The sequence below is a fragment of the Hordeum vulgare genome, chromosome 2H (genome assembly GCF_904849725.1).
Source record: "Hordeum vulgare subsp. vulgare chromosome 2H, MorexV3_pseudomolecules_assembly, whole genome shotgun sequence".
Classification (NCBI taxonomy): Eukaryota; Viridiplantae; Streptophyta; class Magnoliopsida; order Poales; family Poaceae; genus Hordeum; species Hordeum vulgare.
Genome location: NC_058519.1, coordinates 479,614,954 through 479,638,370, shown reverse-complemented (window position 1 = coordinate 479,638,370; position 23,417 = coordinate 479,614,954). Strand labels below are relative to the sequence as shown.

Genomic DNA, 23,417 nt, shown 5'->3' with positions numbered 1-23,417 from the left:
CGCCGCCGCTTGGCCCCGACGTGGGTCGCCGCCACCACGTCGGCCACGGTCGGGTGCAGGCCGGGGGCGGGGGCGGGCGCGGCAGGCGGGGCGGCGGGGGAGGCCTCCATGGCGGCGAGGCGGCGGGAGGAGGCGGCAACAGGAGCCGGGAGGCGGGATGAAATCCCTCCCGCGCGAGGGTGGAACAGGAGTGCGGGTTGGGGGGAGTTTTTCCTCCCAACCCTCACTTCTACAGGTTGAGAAACAGTTTGAGGGTTGGACCTCTAATTTTTTTTTATGGGTTTGAGGGTTTAGGGGTTCTAGTCTACCGTTTTTTCTGACGAAAACTGTAAAAAAACGGTTATTTTTAAGGGTTTGAGGATTTGAGGGCTCTACTAGACTTGCTCTAAGAGCATCTACGGCCACAACTTATAATTCTGATCTTTCAAACCCTGAACACGTTTATGGACAATGACCGGTCACGATTTAAATCTGTTCGTTCATATCCAACTCTTTCATATTTCATATTTATATAAAATCATCCAAAATAAATAGCCTACATATTACATACCATGTTACTCTTCGTTGTCGGTGAAGATGACATGAATCACATGCGCCCAAGTCTGAGCCGCATGCGCTCGAGCCTGAGCCGGCTGCGTCAACTCGTGTGGAGCCCGCGCCACCTCCATCTGTTGCCGACGGAGACGCTTGTCTTCCGAGTCGACTCCGAGTGGATGGAGTTTAGGATGACCAACTGCTCCGGCCATAGATCCACGTCCTTCATCGTCGGCGCCTCCTCCTCTCCCACATCCAGCGACGACGCCTCCTTCACTGGCTCGTGCTGGTCCTCCCCCACAGCTAGCGACGACGCCTCCTCCGTCGGCTCCTGCTCCTCGTCCTCTTCCATCCCCAGCTCCTCCTCCACTTCGCCGTCCTCCTCGAAATCCTTCTTCAAATCCAGAGGTAGCTTCGCGGCCCTCCGGATACGGACCTGCTCAAGGAGCCAGAGACGTTGTTGGATCGTGTAGTGGCAGCGTCGTGGGGGCATGGATGACGAGCTCGGGCGGGGGCGATGGAAGGCAGGAGAAGGATGCGCTAAGACTAGGGGACGTCGGCCAGCTTAAATAGTCGGTTGTGAATAAGTGTGGGGAGCGAGAGCGGCACCACGCGACGTTCACACCGCGCCGACGATGGAGGCGCCCGTCGGACCCGTCAGGTTCCCGGGCGAGTTCGCGTGGGGCCATGTCGTTAGACCGACGTGGCCAGCATGCCCGGGCTCCCCATATTTGGGTTGGATATGAGGGGTGTTGGTGAGCCCGGGCGTTTGAGGCCCGTTTGAGGGGTCCAGCTGGGTTGATTTTTTGTGACCGGACAGTGATAGGGCGTCCTGCCCGGGCGTTTGAGGGGTATGAGGGGTCCGGCTGTAGATTCTCTAAGGAAGGATAAAGTCGATTCCGAAAAACAAGTAAGGGAGTGTAAATTTTCCTTCGCCTTCTTATGTCCTTTTCAAATTTTCAGAATATACTCACTCTCGCTGTGGTCGCGTAAAACCGACGCATTTCTTCCTCCCATCCTCTCTCCCACTGTCGCAGACGTCATGACCTGCCGCCGCCAATGATGGCCCTCCCTCCGACCGAAAAGGATAGGTCGCGGTACCTTCCCACACCCCGTCAGCTTGTCATCGACGCCCGCGCCGAAGAAATCTGTGGGGATGACAAAGAACCACCGGGTCTAAGATCCTCCACCAATCGGTGCAATGGCCTCCGGGGTGGCCACCACCTCTCTGGCCATTGATCACCGCCCTCCCACCGCTCCTCCCGTGGCCAAACAAGCTCAAAAGTCAACGACAGCGGCGGCGGCCCTCGCTGAGGTGGTCACGGAGAAGAAAAAGAAGTAGAAGGCCATAGCGACGCCTCGGGCAAGATCGACTCCTCGTGTAGCCACTCCGGTGCCCCTACGGTCATTGCTCCGATATGGGTGGGGGCCGCAGCAGGCAACAAGGGTCGCGGACACCAAGTGTTCAATGAAATGCCAACAAGATAAAGAAATATGCCAACATTCATGGCGATCAGCCGATTGGTGATTGTTTGAAACTGACAATGATGTAGTTTCTTTGTTTCATTTTCCTAGAGCGGAGATGAGCACGGTTGAATTCCTCGTGACTTTGGAGTCCTCGCACACCATTGTACTTGTCAGTCTCAACTATGAATTCGTTTGGGATCATTTGTAGGTGGCCTAAGACGTGAAGCAAGAGGTGGCTGAGGAAGAGGACGAGGCCGAGGAAGTAGTGGCTGATGAGGATGTGGGCAAGGAAGAGGACATTGTGGAGGTGACGAGAGAAAGCGCGCGAGCATCAAGGTCACGCACCACCAACTACAGCCAAAAAGAGGATATTGCTCTTTTGCGATGCTTGGTGCAAGATCTCCATGGATGCAACGATTGGAAAGATCAAACCAAGACTATGTTTTGGGAGAGAATTACCAAGCACTACAACCAATCTGTGGATGTGCGACCAAATCTTATGCAAGGTTGTCTTGGGCATCATTGGAGCACCACTCATGACCAATGCAACTAATGGCTCGATTGCATCAACTAAGTGAAGCATGCCCACCGAGCAGTGTGCGAGTGGCGAAGTATGACCCCTATATCCAAGAACTATTCAATCATAGGAACACCAGGTTCGGTCATAAGCCCTTCACGATGCATCATTGCTACAAAGAGCTACGCGGGAACGACAAGTGGATCCAAATAATCACGGAGACCGCTCCAAAGAGATCAAGGTTGAGCATATCCATTGAGTAGGACGACAAGGTTGACGAAGATGCGAACAATAATCTCAAAGGTCGAGGGGTTGCAAAAGAAAGAAAGAAGAGAAATGTGTTATGTGGCACTTTGTAACATCCCAATTTTCTTAAATCAGGATGTTAATAGATCATTCATATGCATCTCATATTTTTCTATGCATTATTTGTTCTTTGTGAAAATTCTATTCATTATGCATCTCATATTTTTCTACCGCTTTCACTACGAGGTATGGGCTGTATGAGTATACTGTTGTGTCATTTGGATTGACTAATGCCCCTGCATACTTCGTGAATATGATGAACAAGGTGTTTATGGAGTTCTTGGATAAATTTGTGGTTGTTTTCATTGATGATATATTGGTGTTCTCCAAGAATAAGCAAGAGCATGAAGTGCATCTGCGTTTGGTGTTGGAGAAACTGAGGGAGTACTAGTTGTATGCCAAGTTCAGTAAATGTGAGTTTTGGTTGGATGAGGTAGCATTCCTTGGCCATGTTATATCAGGTAATGGAGATGCAGTTGATCCATCCAAGGTTGTTGTTGTTACAGAGTGGGAGTCACACACGTCAGTTAGTGAGATTCACAGCTTTTTGGGCGTGGCAGGTTATTAGAGAAGGTTTATTGAAAAAAATTTCCAAGATTGCAAAGCGTATGACTGAATTGTTGAAGAAGGGGAATAAGTTTGTTTGGACTGATGATTGGGAAGCTAGCTTTCAGGAGTTGAAGCAACGTTTAGTCACAGCACCAGTCTTAACTCTGCCAGACATACACAAAGACTTTCAGGTATATTGTGATGCTTCTCGTCAGGGACTTGGGAGTGTTTTGATGCAGGAAGGTAAAGTTGTTTCTTATGCTTCACGTCAGCTTAAGAATCATGAGCATAATTATCCTACACATGATTTGGAGTTAGCCTCAGTTGTGCATGCATTGAAAACTTGGAGGCATTATCTCGTTGGTAATCATTGTGATATATTTACTGATCATAAGAGCTTGAAGTACATTTTTACTCAAAGGGAGTTGAACCTCAGACAGAGGAGATGGTTGGATCTTATTAAGGATTATGATTTGAATGTATAGTATCATCCTGGTAAGGCTAATGTTGTTGCTGATGCATTGAGTCGTAGGAGCGATGCTAATGCAATTAATATTGATGATATGCCACCGGAGTTATGTGAGCAGTTCAGAAATCTGAGATTGGAGATGGTCCCTAGAGGCTATTTGGCTACACTTGAGGTAAGGCCTACTTTGCTTGACAAAATTAGAGAAGCTCAAAAGGATGATAAGTATATTGCTGAGATAAAGGAGAATATGCTAAAAGGGAAGACAAAAGATTTCCATGAGGATGAACATGGAACCATATGGTTTGAGAAGCGTATTTGTGTACCTCAGGATGCGGAGATAAGGAAGTTGATTCTTCAGGAGGCGCATGATTCACCCTATTCTATCCACCCAGGTAATACTAAGATGTATTTGGATTTGAGGGAGAGATTTTGGTGGCCTAGCCTGAAGAGGGAAATTGCTGAGTATATTGTAGTATGTGATGTGTGCCAGAGAGTTAAAGCAGAGCATCAGAAACCAGCAGGTTTGTTACAACCCTTGCCTATACCTGATTGGAAGTGGGATGAGATTGGTATGGATTTCATCAAGGGTTACCCAGGACTCGATCAGGTTATGATTCTATTTGGGTAGTTGTTGATCGTTTGACTAAAGTTTCTCACTTCATCCCGGTAAAGACTACCTATACCAGTGCTAAGCTAGCAAAGATTTATATGTCCAGAATTGTTTATCTGCATGGAGTTCCAAGGAAGGTAGTGTCTGATAAAGGTACTCAGTTCACTTATAAATTTTGGCGTTAGTTGCATGAATCGTTGGGTACTAGACTGGAGTTCAGTAGAACATTCCATCCACAAACATATGGGCAGACAAAGAGGGTGAATGAGATATTGGAGGATATGTTGAGAGCTTGTGCTTTGGACTACGGGTCCAGTTGGGATGATAATTTACCATATGCAGAGTTCTCATATAATAACAGTTATCAGGCTAGTTTCCAGATGGCACCGTTTGAGTTTCTGTATGGTAGGAAGTGCAGGACACCATTGATGTGGGATGAGGTTGTAGAGCATCAGTTCTTTGGACCAGACTTGATTAGAGATGCTGAGGAGAAAGTCCGGTTGGTTTGTGACAGGCTAAGGATAGCACAGTCCAGACAAAAGAGTTATGCAGATGCAAAGCGTAACGAGGTGACATACGAGGTAGGAGACCGTGCATACCTTAGAGTTTCGCCACTTCGTGGAATTAAGAGGTTTGGAATCAAAGGTAAGTTAGCACCACGCTTTGTGGGGCCTTACAGGATCTTGGAGCGTAGAGGAAAGGTAGCTTATCAGCTGGAGTTGCCAGAAGCTTTGTAAGGAGTTCATAATGTGTTCCATGTATCCCTGCTGAAGAAGTGTCATGCAGAGATGGCAGTCGTTCCTTTGAGAGATACAGTGCCACCTGAGGCAATTCAGTTGGAGACTGGCTTGACGTATGAGGAGAAGCCTGTTAAGATTCTGGAGACAGTAGAGAGAGCATATGAGGGCCAGTGTGCATGGCACCCATACATGCTAGGAAATTTCTTTGCCAGATTAGCTTACAAATTGATTTTGGAACTCATAAGAGATACCAAATCAACCTCGAACTTAGGAGGACCGAATAAGATATTTTGGAAGAAATTTTGGTAGCTCTTGATACCCCTAGAACTGTGGAATTTTTGGTGACGTGTGATTAAGGGTTTTGCCCCTTCCATATCATCAACGACATATTGAGCGGACCAGGTCTGTGAAGCTTCGCAGACAAGACAAAACAAACAATACCTGCTCTCATTTAGTGTAAGGAGATAAGACTTGCTACTTCTATAAAACCGCCAATCCTACACCCTGAAACTTGGTTGATGGACACTGTCAAGGGGATCAAGGAGATAGAAGAGATAAGACTCGCTACTTCTATAAAACTGCCAACCCTTACTTGGTTGATGGACAGTGTCAAGGGGATCAAGGAGACAGAAGGTGACACGTGCGCTATTTTATGTGGCTCCTCGTCAATTTGGTCACAAAGAAATGCAACAACACATGGAGAGAGCTCCCAATCCATCAAACATCCCATCAAATGGGCTTCAGATGTGGTGAGTGACCTGGATGAAACAGACAAACAACCACTGGTTAGACTTGTTAAAGGTCCCGTGTGATGGACCCCCTAAGATGAATGTTGTTGCCTCTCTTTACGAGGAAACACACCATTAACGCACGAACCGAGGAGTTCGTGATCATTAGGGCAAGCTTATTTGTGCATAGGGCCTCTGGTACGACGATTGGTTCTTGGCAATGGCCATGAAGGCGTTTGCAGTCCAAGACAATGTCGAGCTCGTGCCTGGTCTGGAATATAAAAAGGTGTAAATTGAAACACATGATCAATTAGTAGCAAATTAGTGGAACACTCCAAGTGCCGATTGCTTGGAGATTGCTGCAATCTTGAAGGAAATTCAAGAGCTTTACAAGAATTTTGAGGAATGTCGCCTTTGTCTTTACGATGAGCCAAGCTAATGAACTAGCGCATCTCTGTACCAGACAATGTAGTTCTAGGATACATTGTCTTTAGATTAGAGCAGCTCTAGCAGATCTCGCAAACCGGACCATCCGCTATAACAACCGCCGGTTTGCGGGATGTATCCGTAAACCCGTCTCAGACATATCCTCTAAATTCGACCGTCCCTGTTTTTTGTGGGATCCCGAATCCGTGAGCCCATTTCCTCTCTATATATGGGATTTCGTCTGGTTTGAAGGACCCCCTTTCCTTTGACGGGAAGGAACTTTCAGCCCCATCGCTTTCCTCGTAGCCGGCGTCATGGCTTCCCGAGCTCGATTTGGCCAAATCTCACCGCCGCCGCACGCCATCGTCGCCGCACGCGAGATGTCGCATGTCACTGCTGTCTCCCGCCGCCGCCCACGAATTAGCTACTGCATGTTCATCGTGCCCGTCCCAGTGGTCCTTGTCTTGTTCTATGGCGGTGCCTCCTCTATCCCTGATGAAATTCTCACGATGAAAGCGGTCGAGACGGATCAATTGTAACTTAATGAATGTTTGTAGGGAGGTTTGTGCAATTTTACCAGGGCAATGAAATATTTTACGGGATCTGTTGTGCCGGAACAAAATTCATACCGTAAAATCACGAAAAAAGGTTTTGCGGTAGCCTTTAAATCGATTTTTGCGGGACGGGTATATGAGATCTCCTAGAGATGCTCTTAATTATATCCTAGTTTTTTCTCATGGATGTGTGAGAAATGAGTGTCCAGCTATTTGATCAATAGTGCTCTTGTGATTCATCAAAAAACAAAAAAGTCATACCAGATTGCTACACCAACGAAAAAGAGGGTCCTGATCCTAAAAAAAAAGAGAGGGTCGTGCATCATTTTTGCCTATTCAGCCCATCTAGGCCCACGCATGAGAGGACCATTTCCAAGGGGTTCATGATCCACCTTATACAGCAAGCCTGAAGGCCCAGCCAGAGTCACTGGCCATCCCACGCTCCTCGCAAGGGCACAACCCTCGAAAGCCGAGTCTTAGCAGATCGGTTAAATCACCCCCAAAACGCACCCACCACCACAACTCCGGCGGCGGCGACCAGACGAAAACACGAGCACCAAGGCGATGGCGACTGCTCTCAACCGCGGCCTCCGATCCGGGATCCGCCTCCTCGCCATCGGCGCCGAGGCCTCCAAGCCAGGCAAGGACTTCCCCTCCCACTCTCCCTCCTCTATGATCCGATTGGGGTTGCGGTTCGCGTCTTCGGTTATTTAGTTTTGCGCATCTCGATTGATGTGTATCTGCGCAGCGGTAGATCTGTTTGATCCGTGGAAATTATTCGGAATCTGTAACCGTAGTACCCGGCCGCTGTAGGATCGTTAATATAATTTGGGGAAATGGTTCGTCATAGGCTAAAACGGTCCCTCAGATGTGGATATGGCTGTGGTTTTCGATTGAACAGGCCATTGTATCACCAGTTTTTACGTTGCCCTTCTTTCATGGATGGATCCGGCGACCAGGCTTGTCAGGAATGAATGAATACGAGTGGTGAGTGCTAGATGGACTGAAACACAATTTGTTGACCACTTTATGACGTATTACACCGTAACCTAGACTGCCAGTTCCTGTGATGGAAATGGTGAAGTTACTTTTCTTATGATGACAGTGTAAAAACATCTGATTGTAATGTCTATTTCTTGGCAAGCCGCATGAGTTGCGTATTGCTGTAAATATGGACAAAGAGTGATGTTGATGAAATTTAGGTGAGTATCGTGTGAGTTGTAGCTGCTCATAAAGGATCATCATACATGCGTTCTTTGTATTGCTTGTTGGTTCATCTCTATGCATGAAAAGCAGGAAACAAACTGTTATTTCAATATTTTTCTGAACTACCAGCTCATCACTTTCTAATGGGCAACTTTGTATTGTTTGTTGGTTCACCTCTATGCATGAAAAACAGGAAACAGACTATTATTTCAATACTTTTTGTCCCGTGAGGAAAATATTACACTATGTGTATGCTGCATGAATTGCAATCATCTTTTGTTCCTAAATAATAAAATGTGTAATTTTGTTATGGCAGTCTTAAGAACTTCTGATCATAATTTTTAGTGTTTAATTCTTGGCAAGCCACATATATTGTGTCCTGCTGTAGATAGGGACAACGACTAAAATTGATGGAATGCACATGAGAATTATGTGAGTGGCAGGTGCTCCTGAAAGAACATTAAACATGCATTCTAGGAGACTAAAAAGAATACTGTGCAACAATGTTCCTTAAATACCAGCTTTAACCAAATCACTTTGAAGCTTACTGAAAACCTTGTACTGCTAGTTTGCTCATCTATACGCCGAAACAAAACCTAGCTTTAACCCTTTTTGCTTATCTGTATTCTAATACTGCTTGGTAGGCTGCTTGATTTGCATCTACTGTTAACCTGGACAAATAATAAGGTTGATGGAATTAGGTGTTCATCATGCAAGTCACAGATGCTCATACATGACCATCACACATACACTTGGGAGACTAGTAGTGTGACCTGGTACACTTAACCCTTTTTGCTCATCAATGTCCTAATTCTTGGTAGGCTGCTTGAGTTGCTCTCTGCTGTAAATATGGACAAATAATAAGATTGATGGAATTTAGGTGAGCATTACCTGTCATAGATGCTCATAAAGAACCATCACACATACACTTGAGACTCATCAATGTCCTAATTCTTGGTAGGCTGCTTGAGTTGCTCTCTGCTGTAAATATGGACAAATAATAAGATTGATGGAATGTAGGTGAGCATTACCTCTCATAGATGCTCATAAAGAACCATCACACATACACTTGAGACTATTAGTGTTTGACATGGTAGTATAACCCTTTTTCTTCCTCCATGTCCTAATTCTTGGTAGGCTGCGTGAGTTGCTTTCTGCTGTAAATATGGACAAATAATAAGATTGATGGAATTTAGGTGAGCATTACCTGTCATAGATGCTCATAAAGAACCATCACACATACACTTGAGACTATTAGTGTTTGACATGGTAGTATAACCCATTTTCTTCCTCCATGTCCTAATTCTTGGTAGGCTGCGTGAGTTGCTTTCTGCTGTAAATATGGACAAATAATAAGATTGATGGATTTTAGGTGAGCATCATGTGTCCTAGATGCTCATAAAGAACCATCACACATACACTTGGAGGCTAGTAGTAGGATTCTGGCATATCATCAAGATCCACCAGGGTTTTGGTGCCTGTGATTTTTATTTATTGTTGTGTGCTTTGCACAACGTATTTATTTTTTGTTCCTTCATGTGTGTTCTGGAAATAATTATTGATTTGTTTTGGATTTTTGTTGGTAGTATTCCTTCTGTACTAACTGACAATGCTGGACAAGACTTTTGCTAGAACTCGCAGATTATGCTCGAAAATATTAATAAGGGTACTAATGCAGAATTCTTGGCATAAGGCCATGGACCTCATGGATCATTATAAACACTCAATGGAGTATGAAAATGTAAAGAACTGAAGTTTGCTGTCGTAGTTTCGGAGAACTGGAGATCTTAGTTGTGGGGATTGAATGAGCTGTGAACCCTTTTCTATATCTCTAAATTCGCTCCTGCTTGCTGATTACCTGTTCTTTGTGTGTACATCAGCTTCACGTGGATTCCATGCTACCGGCGTGAAGAGGATGTCAGGGCACGGTCATGATGAGCCATACTACCTCCATGCCAAGCACATGTACAACTTGCACAGGATGAAGCATCAGAAGCTGACTGCATGGACTTCGGTGCTGGGAGCCGTGAGCATTGGTGTCGGTGTCCCGGTCTTCGCGGTCGTCTTCCAGCAAAAGAAGACCGGCTCGGGATGATGAGCGCACATGCCCCTTTTCAGGGCCTACTTATTGGACTTATTTTGAACTTAGCATTTTGTGAAGCCAAAGCTGTCACTTCAGTCTTGTTGTTTGGTGTTACTCCATTTGCTCTTAGCAGATGATCTGAATCTGTAAGCTCGTTTCTTTGCGGCTGTCGTACGGCACTGCTTTCTGTTAATAATACAAGTGGCTTGAACTTTCCAGGCTGTGGAGAAACCCTTGCAGTGTGATCCAATTGTTGTTTGCGTTCCTCTTGGCACCTGTTGACGACTCTTTTGCGCTTTGCATCTGTTTTTATACGTTCAGAGTTTTTGCTGTTGGATAATGATTGTTTAGTTGGTATTATCTGGCGAAAATTGCTCAGATCATGGGTGGTGGATTGTTGTTGAAATTGCAAAGTGCAAATTTGTAAGATGGCAAAAGAGGCAGATTCAAATTGGTACTCCCAACCTAGTTTAAAACTGCGACACTTATTATTGATTATTATGGATCGGAGAGAGTACTTATTTGTGTATGTCCCACTGATGATCAACTTTAATTTTAAGTGTCGGTGGTCTAATACAAAATTTATACTAATTTAGTGTTAAATTTGCACACTTATTTTGAAACGGAGGGATTATAATCCAACTGGTGAGGTAAAACATGAGAGCTTTGGCACATACGGGGCCTATCCGAAATTAAAAAAAACTTAGTACGGGGCCTATATATACGAAATAAAAAAAAACTTAGGCCGACATGGCTCATCAAATGCCAATTTGCGTCCATCTTATTCAGACAGACGGAGGGGCATGAATGAACTTTTTCCCAATAAACCCCTCTTCTTCCATCAAGACGGAGACGGACAGACAGTTCCGTGGGCACCAGAGCCACCCCTTTCCGTTCAGACGCGGCGGGAGATCGAATCGGCCTCACCCGCACGGCGATGGCGAAGACTCCGCCGCCGCCGCTTCCTCTGCTGCTCCTCCTCCTGCTCGCGGCCTTCTCCGCTACCGCCGCCGCGGAGGAGTTTCCGCGCGACGGGAAGGTGATAGACCTGGACGACACCAACTTCGAGGCGGCCCTCAGCTCCATCGATTTCCTCTTCGTCGACTTCTACGCGCCGTGGTGCGGCCACTGCAAGCGCCTCGCCCCCGAGGTACCGCTGCCGCTACTCGGCCTCACACACCCAGCTAGCTGACCTGTTACTTGCCGCTGCTCCCGAGAGATGTGATGCGAATTGAGTTGTTTCGACTGTCCACGACGCGAGTTGAGATGCCGTACGGTGTCACTGTGGATCTCGCAAATTGCTCCAGTTTTATGGAAGTAGGGTAATCGGGAGTTTCGGATCGCAAGTCATTACCGGGATCCCTTGGAACTCTAGCAGGTTAGCGCCAGGATAGGGGGAGAGTACGGAATGAATTTTTTATGTTAGGATTCTTATGCTGCGACCTAAATGTCAAGTGGACAATGAGATGGCACGCACCATCCCCCTCAATTAAGGTAGATTACTCTGTGGAAGAACATAAATTGTTCTAGCTGCACACAAGTCTTCTTGGTCTTTTCAGCCTAACCATAGAGTATAGGGTATGTTTGGTTCATGACATAGCACGCCCTTCCAAAAGTTGCCAACCATTGGCTAGAGATTCCTTGACCCTTTGTTGGCCAGAGATTCCTTGACCCTTTGTTGGCCAGAATTTTGGTGAGATTTGTAAAGAGAATGTGAGGAGAATTGGCAAGATTCCATTGGCAACCGACCAATTAAGATTCAAAGAAACATAGGCTGCCAACGTTTTGGTAGGATAAATTTTGGCACCAACCAAACAGACCCAGACCCATAGGTGCATAAAGATGTTTCTTTCTTGACCTTAACTAGATCCGCAAATTTTACATTTGCTTATTTCAACTGTTATAAAAGCAGGGAACTTTGGAGTATCTGTCTTGTAGGACTTAAGACTGAGAAAATAAACTGTTGCAGTTAGATGAAGCTGCACCGGTCTTGGCGGGATTGAGCGAGCCCATCATGGTTGCCAAAGTAAATGCCGACAAGTACAGGAAACTTGGATCGAAATATGGAGTGGAGTAAGTGTTCCGCCCATAACTAGTTTGGGTTTATTGGCAGTAATGATTTGCAAATGCTATCATTTTGATGTTCTTCATATTTCTTCTGAATGCAGTGGGTTCCCTACTCTAATGCTCTTTATACACGGGGTCCCTATTGAATACACTGGTTCAAGGAAAGCTGACTTGCTTGTCCGCAATCTTAAGAAGTTTGTTGCGCCTGATGTTTCCACTCTCGAGTCGGATTCTGCAATCAAGAGCTTTGTCGATAATGCTGGCACAAGCTTTCCGATGTTCATTGGTTTTGGGGTCAATGAGTCGTTGATTGCTGAATATGGAGGAAAATACAAGAAAAGAGCATGGTTTGCCGTCGCAAAAGATTTTTCTGAGGACTGGATGGCGACATATGATTTTAATAAGGTCCCAGCATTGGTTGCACTTCATCCAAAGTATAATGAACAGTGTGTGTTCTATGGCCCATTTGAAGGTACTTGTTAGGCAAAATTATTTTGTTCCCTCCTTGTGTGTATTATTCAACAGCTTATAGTTTCTTGAATCTGGGTAGTAATTGGAAGTGCTATATCTCGTGTTTTGTAAGTTGGGTTGACTAAACACGTAGACACTTTTTAATATCTTATCTTCCCTTGTCTATGAGGCTAGTAAATAGCGATCTTGCTGTGTACACAGGACGTTTCTTGGAAGATTTTATAAGGCAATCGCTGCTGCCTTTGACTGTCCCCATCAACACCGAGACATTGAAATTGCTGGATGATGATGACAGAAAAGTTGTCCTTGCAATTTTGGAGGATGACTCGGATGTAAATTCTACGCAGCTAGTAAAAGTTTTGAGGTCTGCTGCTCATGCAAACCGTGACTTGGTGTTTGGATATGTTGGAGTCAAACAATGGGAGGAGTTCGTGGAGACCTTTGATGTTTCCAAGAGCTCACAACTGCCAAAGCTGCTAGTGTGGGACAGAAATGAAGAGTATGAACAAGTAAGTAACACTTACCTCAATAATCTATTCTTGTTCCAGCTACCAGCATCCTAATGAAACTACCTTTAGTCCATCACTGTTTATCGGCATGCTTATATTGGTATGTCATATTGTAGAAGCGATATGTTTAGTCCTTTCATATTTATCTGATACTCCCTCCGTTCGTAAATATAAGTCTTTTTAGAGGTTCCACTTACAACTACATATGGATGTATATAGACATACTTTAGAGTAGGGATTCATTTATTTTACTCCGTATGTAGTCTCTAGTGAAATCTCTACAAAGACTTATATTTAGGAACAGAGGGAGTATTTTAGAAGTTTGAGAAATAGATACAGAAGTGTGGTTACAATATTGAAAAGAAATACAGAAGCGTTGTTTTGTCAATCTGCTATTTCTGCTTAGCTGGTCAGCATCCATTTATAGTTCATCATGTCATGTGATTGACTAAATATGCTTCTTGCGAAGGTGGAGGGTTCAGAAAAGTTAGAAGATGGTGACCAAGCATCCCAATTAAGCCAATTCCTTGAGGGATATAGAGCAGGGAGAACAATAAAGAAGAAAGTCAGTGGCCCTTCCTTCATGGGCTTCATGCACTCTCTTGTGAGCATGAACTCCTTGTACATTCTCATGTTTGTTGTTGCTCTTCTCGGTGTCATGATGTACTTTGCTGGCCAAGATGATACCCCTCAGCCAAGACGGGTTCATGACGAGTGAAGGGAGCCGGGTTAGCTTCTTGCACACATGAAGATTATCAACCAGGAGCTCTAGCTCAGAGGCTGCATTGCCGCCTTTGGACTGTTGTTAGCCCTGAAGAGGTCAGGTTTTAGCGGTTGCTTGTGATATTCGTCGTTTCTCCGTCAGCAATCATCGGGATCAGGTCCTGCATTTTCTCTGCCCCAGTTTCTGTTTGTTGGTTAGAGCTTAGCAACTAGCCCCCATGTAAAGCTAGAAACTCTTCCTAATTTTGCCACTTGTATGGACATGTTTTATTTTTGTTTTTATTGTGAGGGTTTATATGGTGTATCATACTCTGCCAGACTTTTGTACAACTGAACTGATACAAGTATTAATAATGTGTGAATTATGATCCGCTCTGTTTCTTCGTTTTGTCACTGAAATGAGGCCTTGTTTGTTTGTTTGTCTTGTCAATTCTGCGAAAATGAGCGCAATTTGTTCATCAGTTTTTGTTCAACACTTAAGTTTCTGCCTGGATAGTGGTAGTATTGCAAGATCAGTGAATGAATAGAGATGAGTTTTAAAGTTTCTGTTGAATGGAATGCTCAATTGCCTTGGCTTTCCTTGGCTGAGTAATACTCCCTCCGATCCAAAATAAGACTCTTATTTTGGATCGGAGGTAGTAATAAGTAATAACTTTCCTTGCCCGAGGTAGTAAGAACTCAGGTGTGCAACTAGGCCTGAATGTGCATTTTTTGCCCTAACTTCCCATGTACTCTTTCTAGCCCCATGTCACTAGTAGAAAACGGGCCTTTGGCCTGGACCATTTAGTCCCGGAGTGCCTCTGGACCGGGACTAAAGGCCCGGCCACGTCGCCCCAATTCTCAATGCCTCCCTCGAGGCTTTAGTCCCGGCCCGTAAGGAGCCTGTAGTCCCGGTTCGTGTCACAAACCGGGACTAAAAGGCTACGCGGCGGGCAGTGGTGGTGGCAACCGTTCGTATCTCCCTTTAGTCCCGGTTGGTGGCTCAACCCGGGACTAAAGGACTAACACGTGGCCTGCCATGGTGGTGGCAACCGTTGGCATACCTCTTTAGTCCCGGTTGGTGGTTGAACCCGGGACTAAAAGCCTAACACGTGGCCTGCCGTAGTGGTGGCAACCGTTTGGTATACCTCTTTAGTCCCGGTTGGTGGCTCAACCCGGGACTAAAGGCCCAAACGGTTTGCATCCCGCGTCGTTTCGAGCGATGAAAAGCACGAACCGAAGCGTACAGTCGCCATTTCTCTGTTCTTCTTCTCTCTCGCGTCGCCCTCTCTGTTCTTCTTCTCTCTCGCGTCGCCCTCTCTGTTCTTCTCCTCTCTTCTTCCCTTCTCTTCTTCCACCATGCCAACTATCTTTCGTGAGGTGGTCGCGCATGGCGCGACGAAACTCCGTGTCGTGTACACGAACCTGAGCACGGAGGTGCCGTATTTCCTTCAACAGTTGAAGGAACGATGGTTTAACCACGCACCGGATCATGAGAAGTTCTTCGGGCTTGATCTGGAGTACACGGCCGATCAACGTGGTGTTGCCGTCATCCAAATATGCTTCGCAAGCCATGTCTTGATCTTCCAATGGGCGAAGTAAGTTTTGAGGCTTTCTTTGATCCGAGATAATCCCTCCCCTAGGGTCACTACTCCCACGTTCACATGGATTTTGTGTATTTGTGTATCTGATTAAGTAGCGTAGTAGATTTTGTGTATTTGTACATTTGATTTAGTAGTGTAGTATGTGCGGAGTTAGTTTTAGTAGTGTAGTATCCGATTATATTTAGTAGAAATTAATTTGTTAGTGTACAATTTTTTAGTGTTCAATATGTTTTAGTGTTGAATAGGACATGCTACTCTTTTGTGTTGATTTAGTAGTGTAGCTAGAGTCCGATTATACTTAATATTATATTTAGTAGGAATTGATTTATTTGTGTTCATTTATAATTTACATTGGATCGAATTTTGTCAATCCGATAAGACTTAGTTTGTAGTTTGGATTTACTAGTTAACAAGCTTTCTTTTGTTTGCATATTATGCATAATGTCCATAATCTATCATAGTGAATTCCACGTATAAGTTTATTTGTTTCTATCATAGTTGGTTCCCTTTAAATAGTTGTAGTGAAATAATTTTGATTAGTTGAAGGGGAGCACAATCTAATTGGAATAGTTTTCCATAATCTGAAAAATCGTATTAGAATGAACTAGTGTTTAATATGTTCCATTGGAATCATAGTTGGTTCGCTTCAAATAGTTATAGTGAAACAATTTTGATTAGTTGAAGGGGAACACAATCTGATTGGAATAGTGTTCCATAATCTGAAAAATCGTATTAGAATGAACTAGTGTTTAATATGTTCCATTGGAATCATAGTTGGTTCGCTTCAAATAGTTGTAGTGATCTCTCTAGGTTCCATTGCATATGTTCTATATGAATCCTAAAGATAAGTTTCTCTTTAGTTGTAGTGAAACATGTTTCCTTATTGCAGCAGTATGTAACATTTGGTCCATTTTAATTTGTTTCTGTTGCAGGAGTGACAAGCATTGTCCAGGACTCATGGAGTTCCTTCGCAGCGGCGTCACTTTTGCTTCCGTTGACATAAGGAACGACAGGCTGAAGATGAGGCACAACTTCGGTATTGAGATACCATCTGGTTGCCTCGTTGATATCCAAACGATATTCAAGCTTCAACATGACAGGACTTCGATGGCTCGTATGGCAGTTGCCTTGATCGACGATTCATATGCTGATATGAAGACCAGTTTCCCAAGGTCTCAGCACAGACTTTGGGAGAAGGGCCCACTTGATGATATCAACATTGAGTATGCAGCAAAAGATGCATATGTTTCATACGAGTTGTACCGCAAGATTCGAGTCGTCCACTATGGCCAGCGTCACCTCGAGGAAGGTGGACATTCTGATTCAGATGATTCAGACGAGTAGTGTTCTTAACGTCGAACACTTGTATATATATCTATTGTAGCTATTATTATGTACTGTTTGGACTAGTATCATGTACTTCTTGGATCAATTTATATATGTCTAGTTTCTGTTTGTGCCATTATAGTTTCCAAATTTGAATGGTTTAGCCCTTTCTAACTTCATTTGCTACTTTTGAATGGTTTAACCCTTTCTAACTTCATGGTATCATGCATTTCGACCACATATATATACAAAAAGTCTTCAGTTCAAATAAGTTCAAAAAATGAAATCCCTTTTGTAACAGATCTGTTTTTATTAAAACAATCACTTCTCCTTCTTCTCCTTGTGCTAGATATTGGTTATGCACTAGGGGAAGTAGGAGTAGCGACCATCATCGACGGTTGAAAAATCAGGTGAGCTAGTGTCTGTTGGAAATATGCCCTAGAGGCAATAATAAATTAGTTATTATTATATTTCTTAGTTCATGATAATCGTTTATTATCCATGCTATAATTGTATTGATTGGAAACACAATACTTGTGCGGATACATAGACAAAACACTATCCCTAGTAAGCCTCTAGTTGACTAGCTCGTTGATCAAAGATGGCCAAGGTTTCCTGGCCATAGGCAAGTGTTGTTACTTGATAACGGGATCACATCATTAGGAGAATCATGTGATCGACTAGACCCAAACTAATAGACGTAGCATGTTGATCGTGTCATTTTGTTGCTACTGTTTTCTGCGTGTCAAGTATTTGTTCCTATGACCATGAGATCATATAACTCATGGACACCGGAGGAATGCTTTGTGTGTATCAAACGTCACAACGTAACTGGGTGACTATAAAGATGCTCTACAGGTATCTCCGAAGGTGTTCGTTGAGTTAGTATGGATCGAGACTGGGATTTGTCACTCCGTGTGACGGAGAGGTATCTCGGGCCCACTCGGTAATACAACATCACACACAAGCCTTGCAAGCAAAGTGACTTAGTGTAAGTTGCGGGATCTTGTATTACGGAACGAGTAAAGAGACTTGCCGGTAAACGAGATTGAAATAGGTATGCGGATACTGACGATCGAATCTCGGGCAAGTAGCATACCGAAGGACAAAGGGAATGACATACGGGATTATATGAATCCTTGGCACTGAGGTTCAAACGATAAGATCTTCGTAGAATATGTGGGATCCAATATGGGCATCCAGGTCCCGCTATTGGATATTGACCGAGGAGTCACTCGGGTCATGTCTGCATAGTTCTCGAACCCGCAGGGTCTGCACACTTAAGGTTCGACGTTGTTTTATGCGTATTTGAGTTATATGGTTGGTTACCGAATGTTGTTCGGAGTCCCGGATGAGATCACGAACATCACGAGGGTTTCCGGAATGGTCCGGAAACGAAGATTGATATATAGGATGACCTCATTTGGTTACCGGAAAGTTTTTGGGCATTACCGGAAAAGTTTCGGGCTCATCGGTAGTGTACCGGGAGTGCCGGGAGGGGTGACGGGGACCATCAAGAGGGGTGTCACGCCCCAAGGGGTCTCATGGGCTATGGGAAGAGATAAACCAGCCCCTAGTGGGCTGGAATAAGTTCCCACTAAGGCCCATAAGGTTTGAGAAGGAAAAACACAAGGTGGAAAGAGTTTCCAAGTGGGAAGGTGGAATCCTATTCCAAGTAGGATTGGAGTAGGACTCCTCCACCTCAAATTTCGGCCAAACCTTGAGGGTTTGAGGCTGCCTCCTCCCCTCCCTCCCTCCTATATATACTGAGGTTTTAGGGCTGATTTGAGATAACTTTGCCACGGCAGCCCGACTACATATCTCCACGGTTTTACCTCTAGATCGCGTTTCTGCGAAGCTCGGGCGGAGCCCTGCTGAGACGAGATCATCACCAACCTACGGAGCGCCGTCACGCTGCCGGAGAACTCTTCTACCTCTCCATCTCTCTTGCTGGATCAAGAAGGCCGAGATCATCGTCGAGCTGTACGTGTGCTGAACGCGGAGGTGCCGTCCGTTCGGCACTAGATCGTGGGACTGATCGCGGGGCGGATCGAGGGACGTGAGGACGTTCCACTACATCAACCGCGTTCACTAACGCTTCTGCTGTACGGTCTACAAGGGTACGTAGATCAGACATCCCCTCTCGTAGATGGACATCACCATGATAGGTCTTCATGCGCGTAGGAAATTTTTTGTTTCCCATGCGACGTTCCCCAACAGTGTCCACCATATATGAGAGAAGAAGAAATCCCTTTGTGATGTGCCTTTGAATGGTGCATTTTGAACACACAAAAAGTATGGAGTTCAAATAAGTTAAAAAAAATGAAATCCCTTTGTAAGAGATGAGTTCTCGTTCGAAACCCTGCTACTTCGAGATAGATTGTCAGTTTTGTACACGAAGTGCATCCAGTTTTTGTCGTAGCCCTCTCAACTTTTTAACACATGCTATGTGGGTGAAATGATGATAGCATGCCAACTTTCAACATTTTCAGAGTTCATTTGTAGTGCTTTTCAATTTCAGGGTCAACTAGCTCAAAAAAATAAGTAAATGCAAGAAATATACCAAATGAAGTCAGAAATTGTTGAAATTTTGTGATGTGCCTTTGAATGGTGCATTTTGAACACACAAAAAGTATGGAGTTCAAATAAGTTAAAAAAATGAAATCCCTTTGTAAGAGATGAGTTCTCGTTCGAAACCCTGCTACTTCGAGATAGATTGTCAGTTTTGTACACGAAGTGCATCCAGTTTTTGTCGTAGCCCTCTCAACTTTTTAACACATGCTATGTGGGTGAAATGATGATAGCATGCCAACTTTCAACATTTTCAGAGTTCATTTGTAGTGCTTTTCAATTTCAGGGTCAACTAGCTCAAAAAAAAGTAAATGCAAGAAATATACCAAATGTAGTCAGAAATTGTTGAAATTTTGTGATGTGCCTTTGAATGGTGCATTTTGAACACACAAAAAGTATGGAGTTCAAATAAGTTAAAAAAATGAAATCCCTTTGTAAGAGATGAGTTCTCGTTCGAAACCCTGCTACTTCGAGAGAGATTGTCAGTTTTGTACACGAAGTGCATCCAGTTTTTGTCGTAGCCCTCTCAACTTTTTAACACATGCTATGTGGGTGAAATGATGATAGCATGCCAACTTTCAACATTTTCAGAGTTCATTTGTAGTGCTTTTCAATTTCAGGGTCAACTAGCTCAAAAAAAGTAAATGCAAGAATATACCAAATGAAGTTAGAAATTGTTTAAGTTTTGTGATGTGCCTTTGAATGGTGCATTTTGAACACACAAAAAGTATGCAAAAAGAATTTTTAATAAACATAGTTTTTAATTGAAAATAACAAAATAGATAATAGTTTGGATAGTCAAAATTATTAATTATGAAAATAAAAAATAGTTTTGAATTATTTATTCAATTTCAAACACTTTTCATTATCATAGTTTTGTCAAATTCTCAAATATGCATTTTTTTAATAAACATAGTTTTTAATTGAAAATAACAAAATAGATAATAGTTTGGATAGTCAAAATTATTAATTATGAAAATAAAAAATAGTTTTGAATTATTTATTCAATTTCAAACACTTTTCATTATCATAGTTTTGTCAAATTCTCAAATATGCAAAAAGAATTTTTAATAAACATAGTTTTTAATTGAAAATAACAAAATAGATAATAGTTTGGATAGTCAAAATTATTAATTATGAAAATAAAAAAAATTGAAACTATATTCGAAATCATAGAGAAAATTCAATCTAAATTCAGAGAATTTAGATTGAATTTTCCCTATAGTTTGAAATATAGTTACAATTTTCAGTGAGTTTAGGCCCGTAAGCCTGTTTTAGAGAGGAGCTCGATGGAGAAGCTGCGACGGGGCTTATAAACAAGTGTTAGTCCCCCTCGCTGGGCGAGGTGGGACTAAACTTATCTTACAGCCGAGGAGGGGCCTTAGTCCCGGTTGGAGCCACGCCCCGGGACTAAAGACACCCTTTAGTCCCGGCTGGAGCCACGCGCCGGGACTAAAGACCCCCTGCTTCCCGCCTCCTGGTCTGCCCGAAAAGAGGCCTTTAGTCCCGGGTCGTGGCTCCACCCGGGACTAAAGGGTGTCTTTAGTCCCGGTTCGAGCCACGAACCGGGACTAAAGGTCCACCTATATAAGCGGGAGTTAGAAAATTTCCAACCCAATTCGTCCATTACTCTTCTTCTTCCTCTCGTTCTCCTGCCCGGCGCGGCACAACGACGAACGTAACCGACGCCGTCAGGCTGCCCGCCGTCCTGCTCGCCGTCGGCCGTCCTCCTCGCCGCCGCGCCGTCCTCCTCGCCGCCGCGCCGTCCTCCGCGCCGTCCTCCTCGCCAACACTCCGGCCAGTAAGCCCCCCGCCCCCTCCTCCCCAACACTCCGACCAGTATAGAAGAAAATATGAAAAAGGAGAAGAGAAGAAGAAAAAGGAGAAGAAAGGAAGAAAAAGGAGAACAAAAGAAGAAAAAGGAGAAGAAAAGAAGAAAAAGAAAAGATTTTTTTGTCATTTAATTCCTATTGTTATTAGGTTTGTGCTAGATTATTAGGGTTAGTAATATTTAGAATTAGGTTAGGGTTACAAGAAGAAGAAATATGAACAAAAATAAGAAAATAAGATTAGGAAAACTGAAAATAAGAAGAGGAGGAGAAGAAAAGAAGAAAAAATGTATATTGTATAGTGTATATGCTTAAGTGTATAGTGTATATAGTGTATAGTGTATAAGAAGAGGAGGAATTTTGCTATAGTGTATATAGTGTATAGTGTATAAGAAAAGAAGAAAAGAAGAGGAGGAGAAGAGAAGAAAAGAAGAGGAGGAGAAGAAAAATGAAAATAAGTGTTAATAGTTTAATTTTGCTATTGTATATGCTTAAGTGTTAATAGTTTATTTTTAGCAAGAAAATTAATAGAACTAGTTTATTTTTTTAGTTCATTTTACGATGCCTATCCCGCATCCTCGTCGTCGACTCGGCGGAGGACACCTGCTTGATCAGAGGGACCCTGTCCGGGACTGGGCTCTGCCCGGCTGGTATTGGGAGGTGCTACCTTCCGGGGGGCGTAGGTTGGTGAGGAGCCAGCCCGTCGTTGACCCGATCCTTGTTTGTTGGCGGTCGCGTGGGCCAGTGAGGGTGTTGAGGCTTCCGGACACCGCAGAGGTGGTACGTCACCGTGTCAGCGAGGAGGATGAGCACGTCCGTCGCTACATGGTTGCGTTGGAGGGCAGGTTCGAGCATACCTGGCAGGTTCTTCGGGGATCTCACTGGAGCTATGATCCTGTGATGGTTCCTTCTCTTTGGGTGTCCACCGCCCGCGCCGATACCCGTCGGGCGCTACGGTTCTAGATGTATTAGTGATGCTATATGTATGATAGTATTCGAGGACTATTAATGATAATATTCGACGATGTACGGACAAAAGTGATGGTGTATTAGCTTATAATTGAATGCATGCAAATTTGAATACTACTTTATTTTACGATTTGGTTTTGCTTATTGAATGCTCAAATTGGAAAAGTACTCCTACTTTGAATACTATGCAGAAATCTAGGAGTCTCAAATTGGAAAAGTACTCCTACTTTGGTTTTTGGTACAAAGGTTAAGAGAATCCGTTTTTTGCAGAACTATGGATCCACATATCAGGAACCTCGAAGAGGAAGAACTCCTGGAAGATATAATCAAAGACGGCCCCGACGTTGAACCAGCTGAATCTCCGTCGTTATATCTAAACCAGGACGTTGGAATGGAGGTCGAGCGACACGAAGATGAAGCCGATGGGGCAGGAGATAGGTCCAATGACGGAGAAGGTGATAGCTCCACTGATGGAGAAGCCAGTGAAGAGGAGAAGTCGGGTGAGGTATACATATGAAGTTCGACAATCACTTGTAATATGAGAAAAATATTGGAGATAGCTCTATATTGTATACATATACATTCATTTGACGAATGTTTCTCCCTCTTAGGCCTCCACATCGAGCAAAACTACGAAATGAGGCCCGACTAGAAAGTTGGATGCACGGACGCATTACACATTTGAGGTGATATTTCCTACGGGCGAACCCAAGCTTCCTAAGAATGCTGCTGACACATTCAAGAAGCAATGCGGAGTTCTCGTTAGGGATCACGTCCCGATCAGCGTTCGGGAGTGGAACAAGCGCAAAGGGGCAGCCGATAGTGACTATGTCGCCGAAAGGTACAAAGATAATCTTTGGAATGATATCATGTCACATTTGAACCTGCCAGAATGTGGGAATGAAGACGCCGCAGACAAACTGAGGGCCAAAGTCAAGCAGTGGACTCTGAAGAAGATGGCCGAACTGTTCCGTAGCTGGAAGAAGAAGCTATGGAAAAACTATCTGAAGACACAGAAAGTGCCAGTATTCGAGGGGTATCTAGCCAAGCAGGCGAATCACTGGAAGGCATTTCAAGAGTACAAGGAGTCAGAAGATGCCCAGGCATTATCAGAAAAGAACAAGATAAATGCCGACAAGAAGATATATCACCACAAGCTGGGGCCAGGGGGCTATGAGAC

At 44.1% G+C, this 23,417-nt stretch overlaps 2 protein-coding genes and 6 non-coding genes across 8 annotated transcripts; all 8 read left to right on the top strand.

Moving 5' to 3' along the window:
• Window positions 1–7,326: 7,326 nt before the first annotated feature.
• Window positions 7,327–10,405, top strand: LOC123426752. Its single transcript, XM_045110633.1, has 2 exons — window positions 7,327–7,540; window positions 9,987–10,405. Exons 1-2 carry the CDS (start codon window positions 7,465–7,467, stop codon window positions 10,199–10,201), a joined length of 291 nt encoding a protein of 96 aa, XP_044966568.1. The 5' UTR covers window positions 7,327–7,464; the 3' UTR covers window positions 10,202–10,405.
• On the top strand, window positions 8,045–8,151 carry LOC123433829. Its single transcript, XR_006625134.1, has one exon. It is a non-coding gene; the product is annotated as a small nucleolar RNA snoR103 (small nucleolar RNA).
• LOC123433834 lies at window positions 8,752–8,856 on the top strand. Its single transcript, XR_006625139.1, has one exon. It is a non-coding gene; the product is annotated as a small nucleolar RNA snoR103 (small nucleolar RNA).
• Window positions 8,929–9,033, top strand: LOC123433827. Its single transcript, XR_006625132.1, has one exon. It is a non-coding gene; the product is annotated as a small nucleolar RNA snoR103 (small nucleolar RNA).
• LOC123433832 lies at window positions 9,069–9,173 on the top strand. The gene has a single exon (XR_006625137.1). It is a non-coding gene; the product is annotated as a small nucleolar RNA snoR103 (small nucleolar RNA).
• LOC123433826 lies at window positions 9,245–9,349 on the top strand. The gene has a single exon (XR_006625131.1). It is a non-coding gene; the product is annotated as a small nucleolar RNA snoR103 (small nucleolar RNA).
• LOC123433824 lies at window positions 9,421–9,525 on the top strand. Its single transcript, XR_006625129.1, has one exon. It is a non-coding gene; the product is annotated as a small nucleolar RNA snoR103 (small nucleolar RNA).
• Window positions 10,406–10,990: 585 nt separating the features above from the next.
• On the top strand, window positions 10,991–14,330 carry LOC123426751 (protein disulfide isomerase-like 5-2). Its single transcript, XM_045110632.1, has 5 exons — window positions 10,991–11,339; window positions 12,159–12,262; window positions 12,358–12,728; window positions 12,929–13,236; window positions 13,706–14,330. The coding sequence occupies exons 1-5, from the start codon at window positions 11,127–11,129 to the stop codon at window positions 13,952–13,954; spliced, it is 1,245 nt and encodes a 414-aa protein (XP_044966567.1). The 5' UTR covers window positions 10,991–11,126; the 3' UTR covers window positions 13,955–14,330.
• The last annotated feature ends 9,087 nt before the right edge of the window (window positions 14,331–23,417 follow it).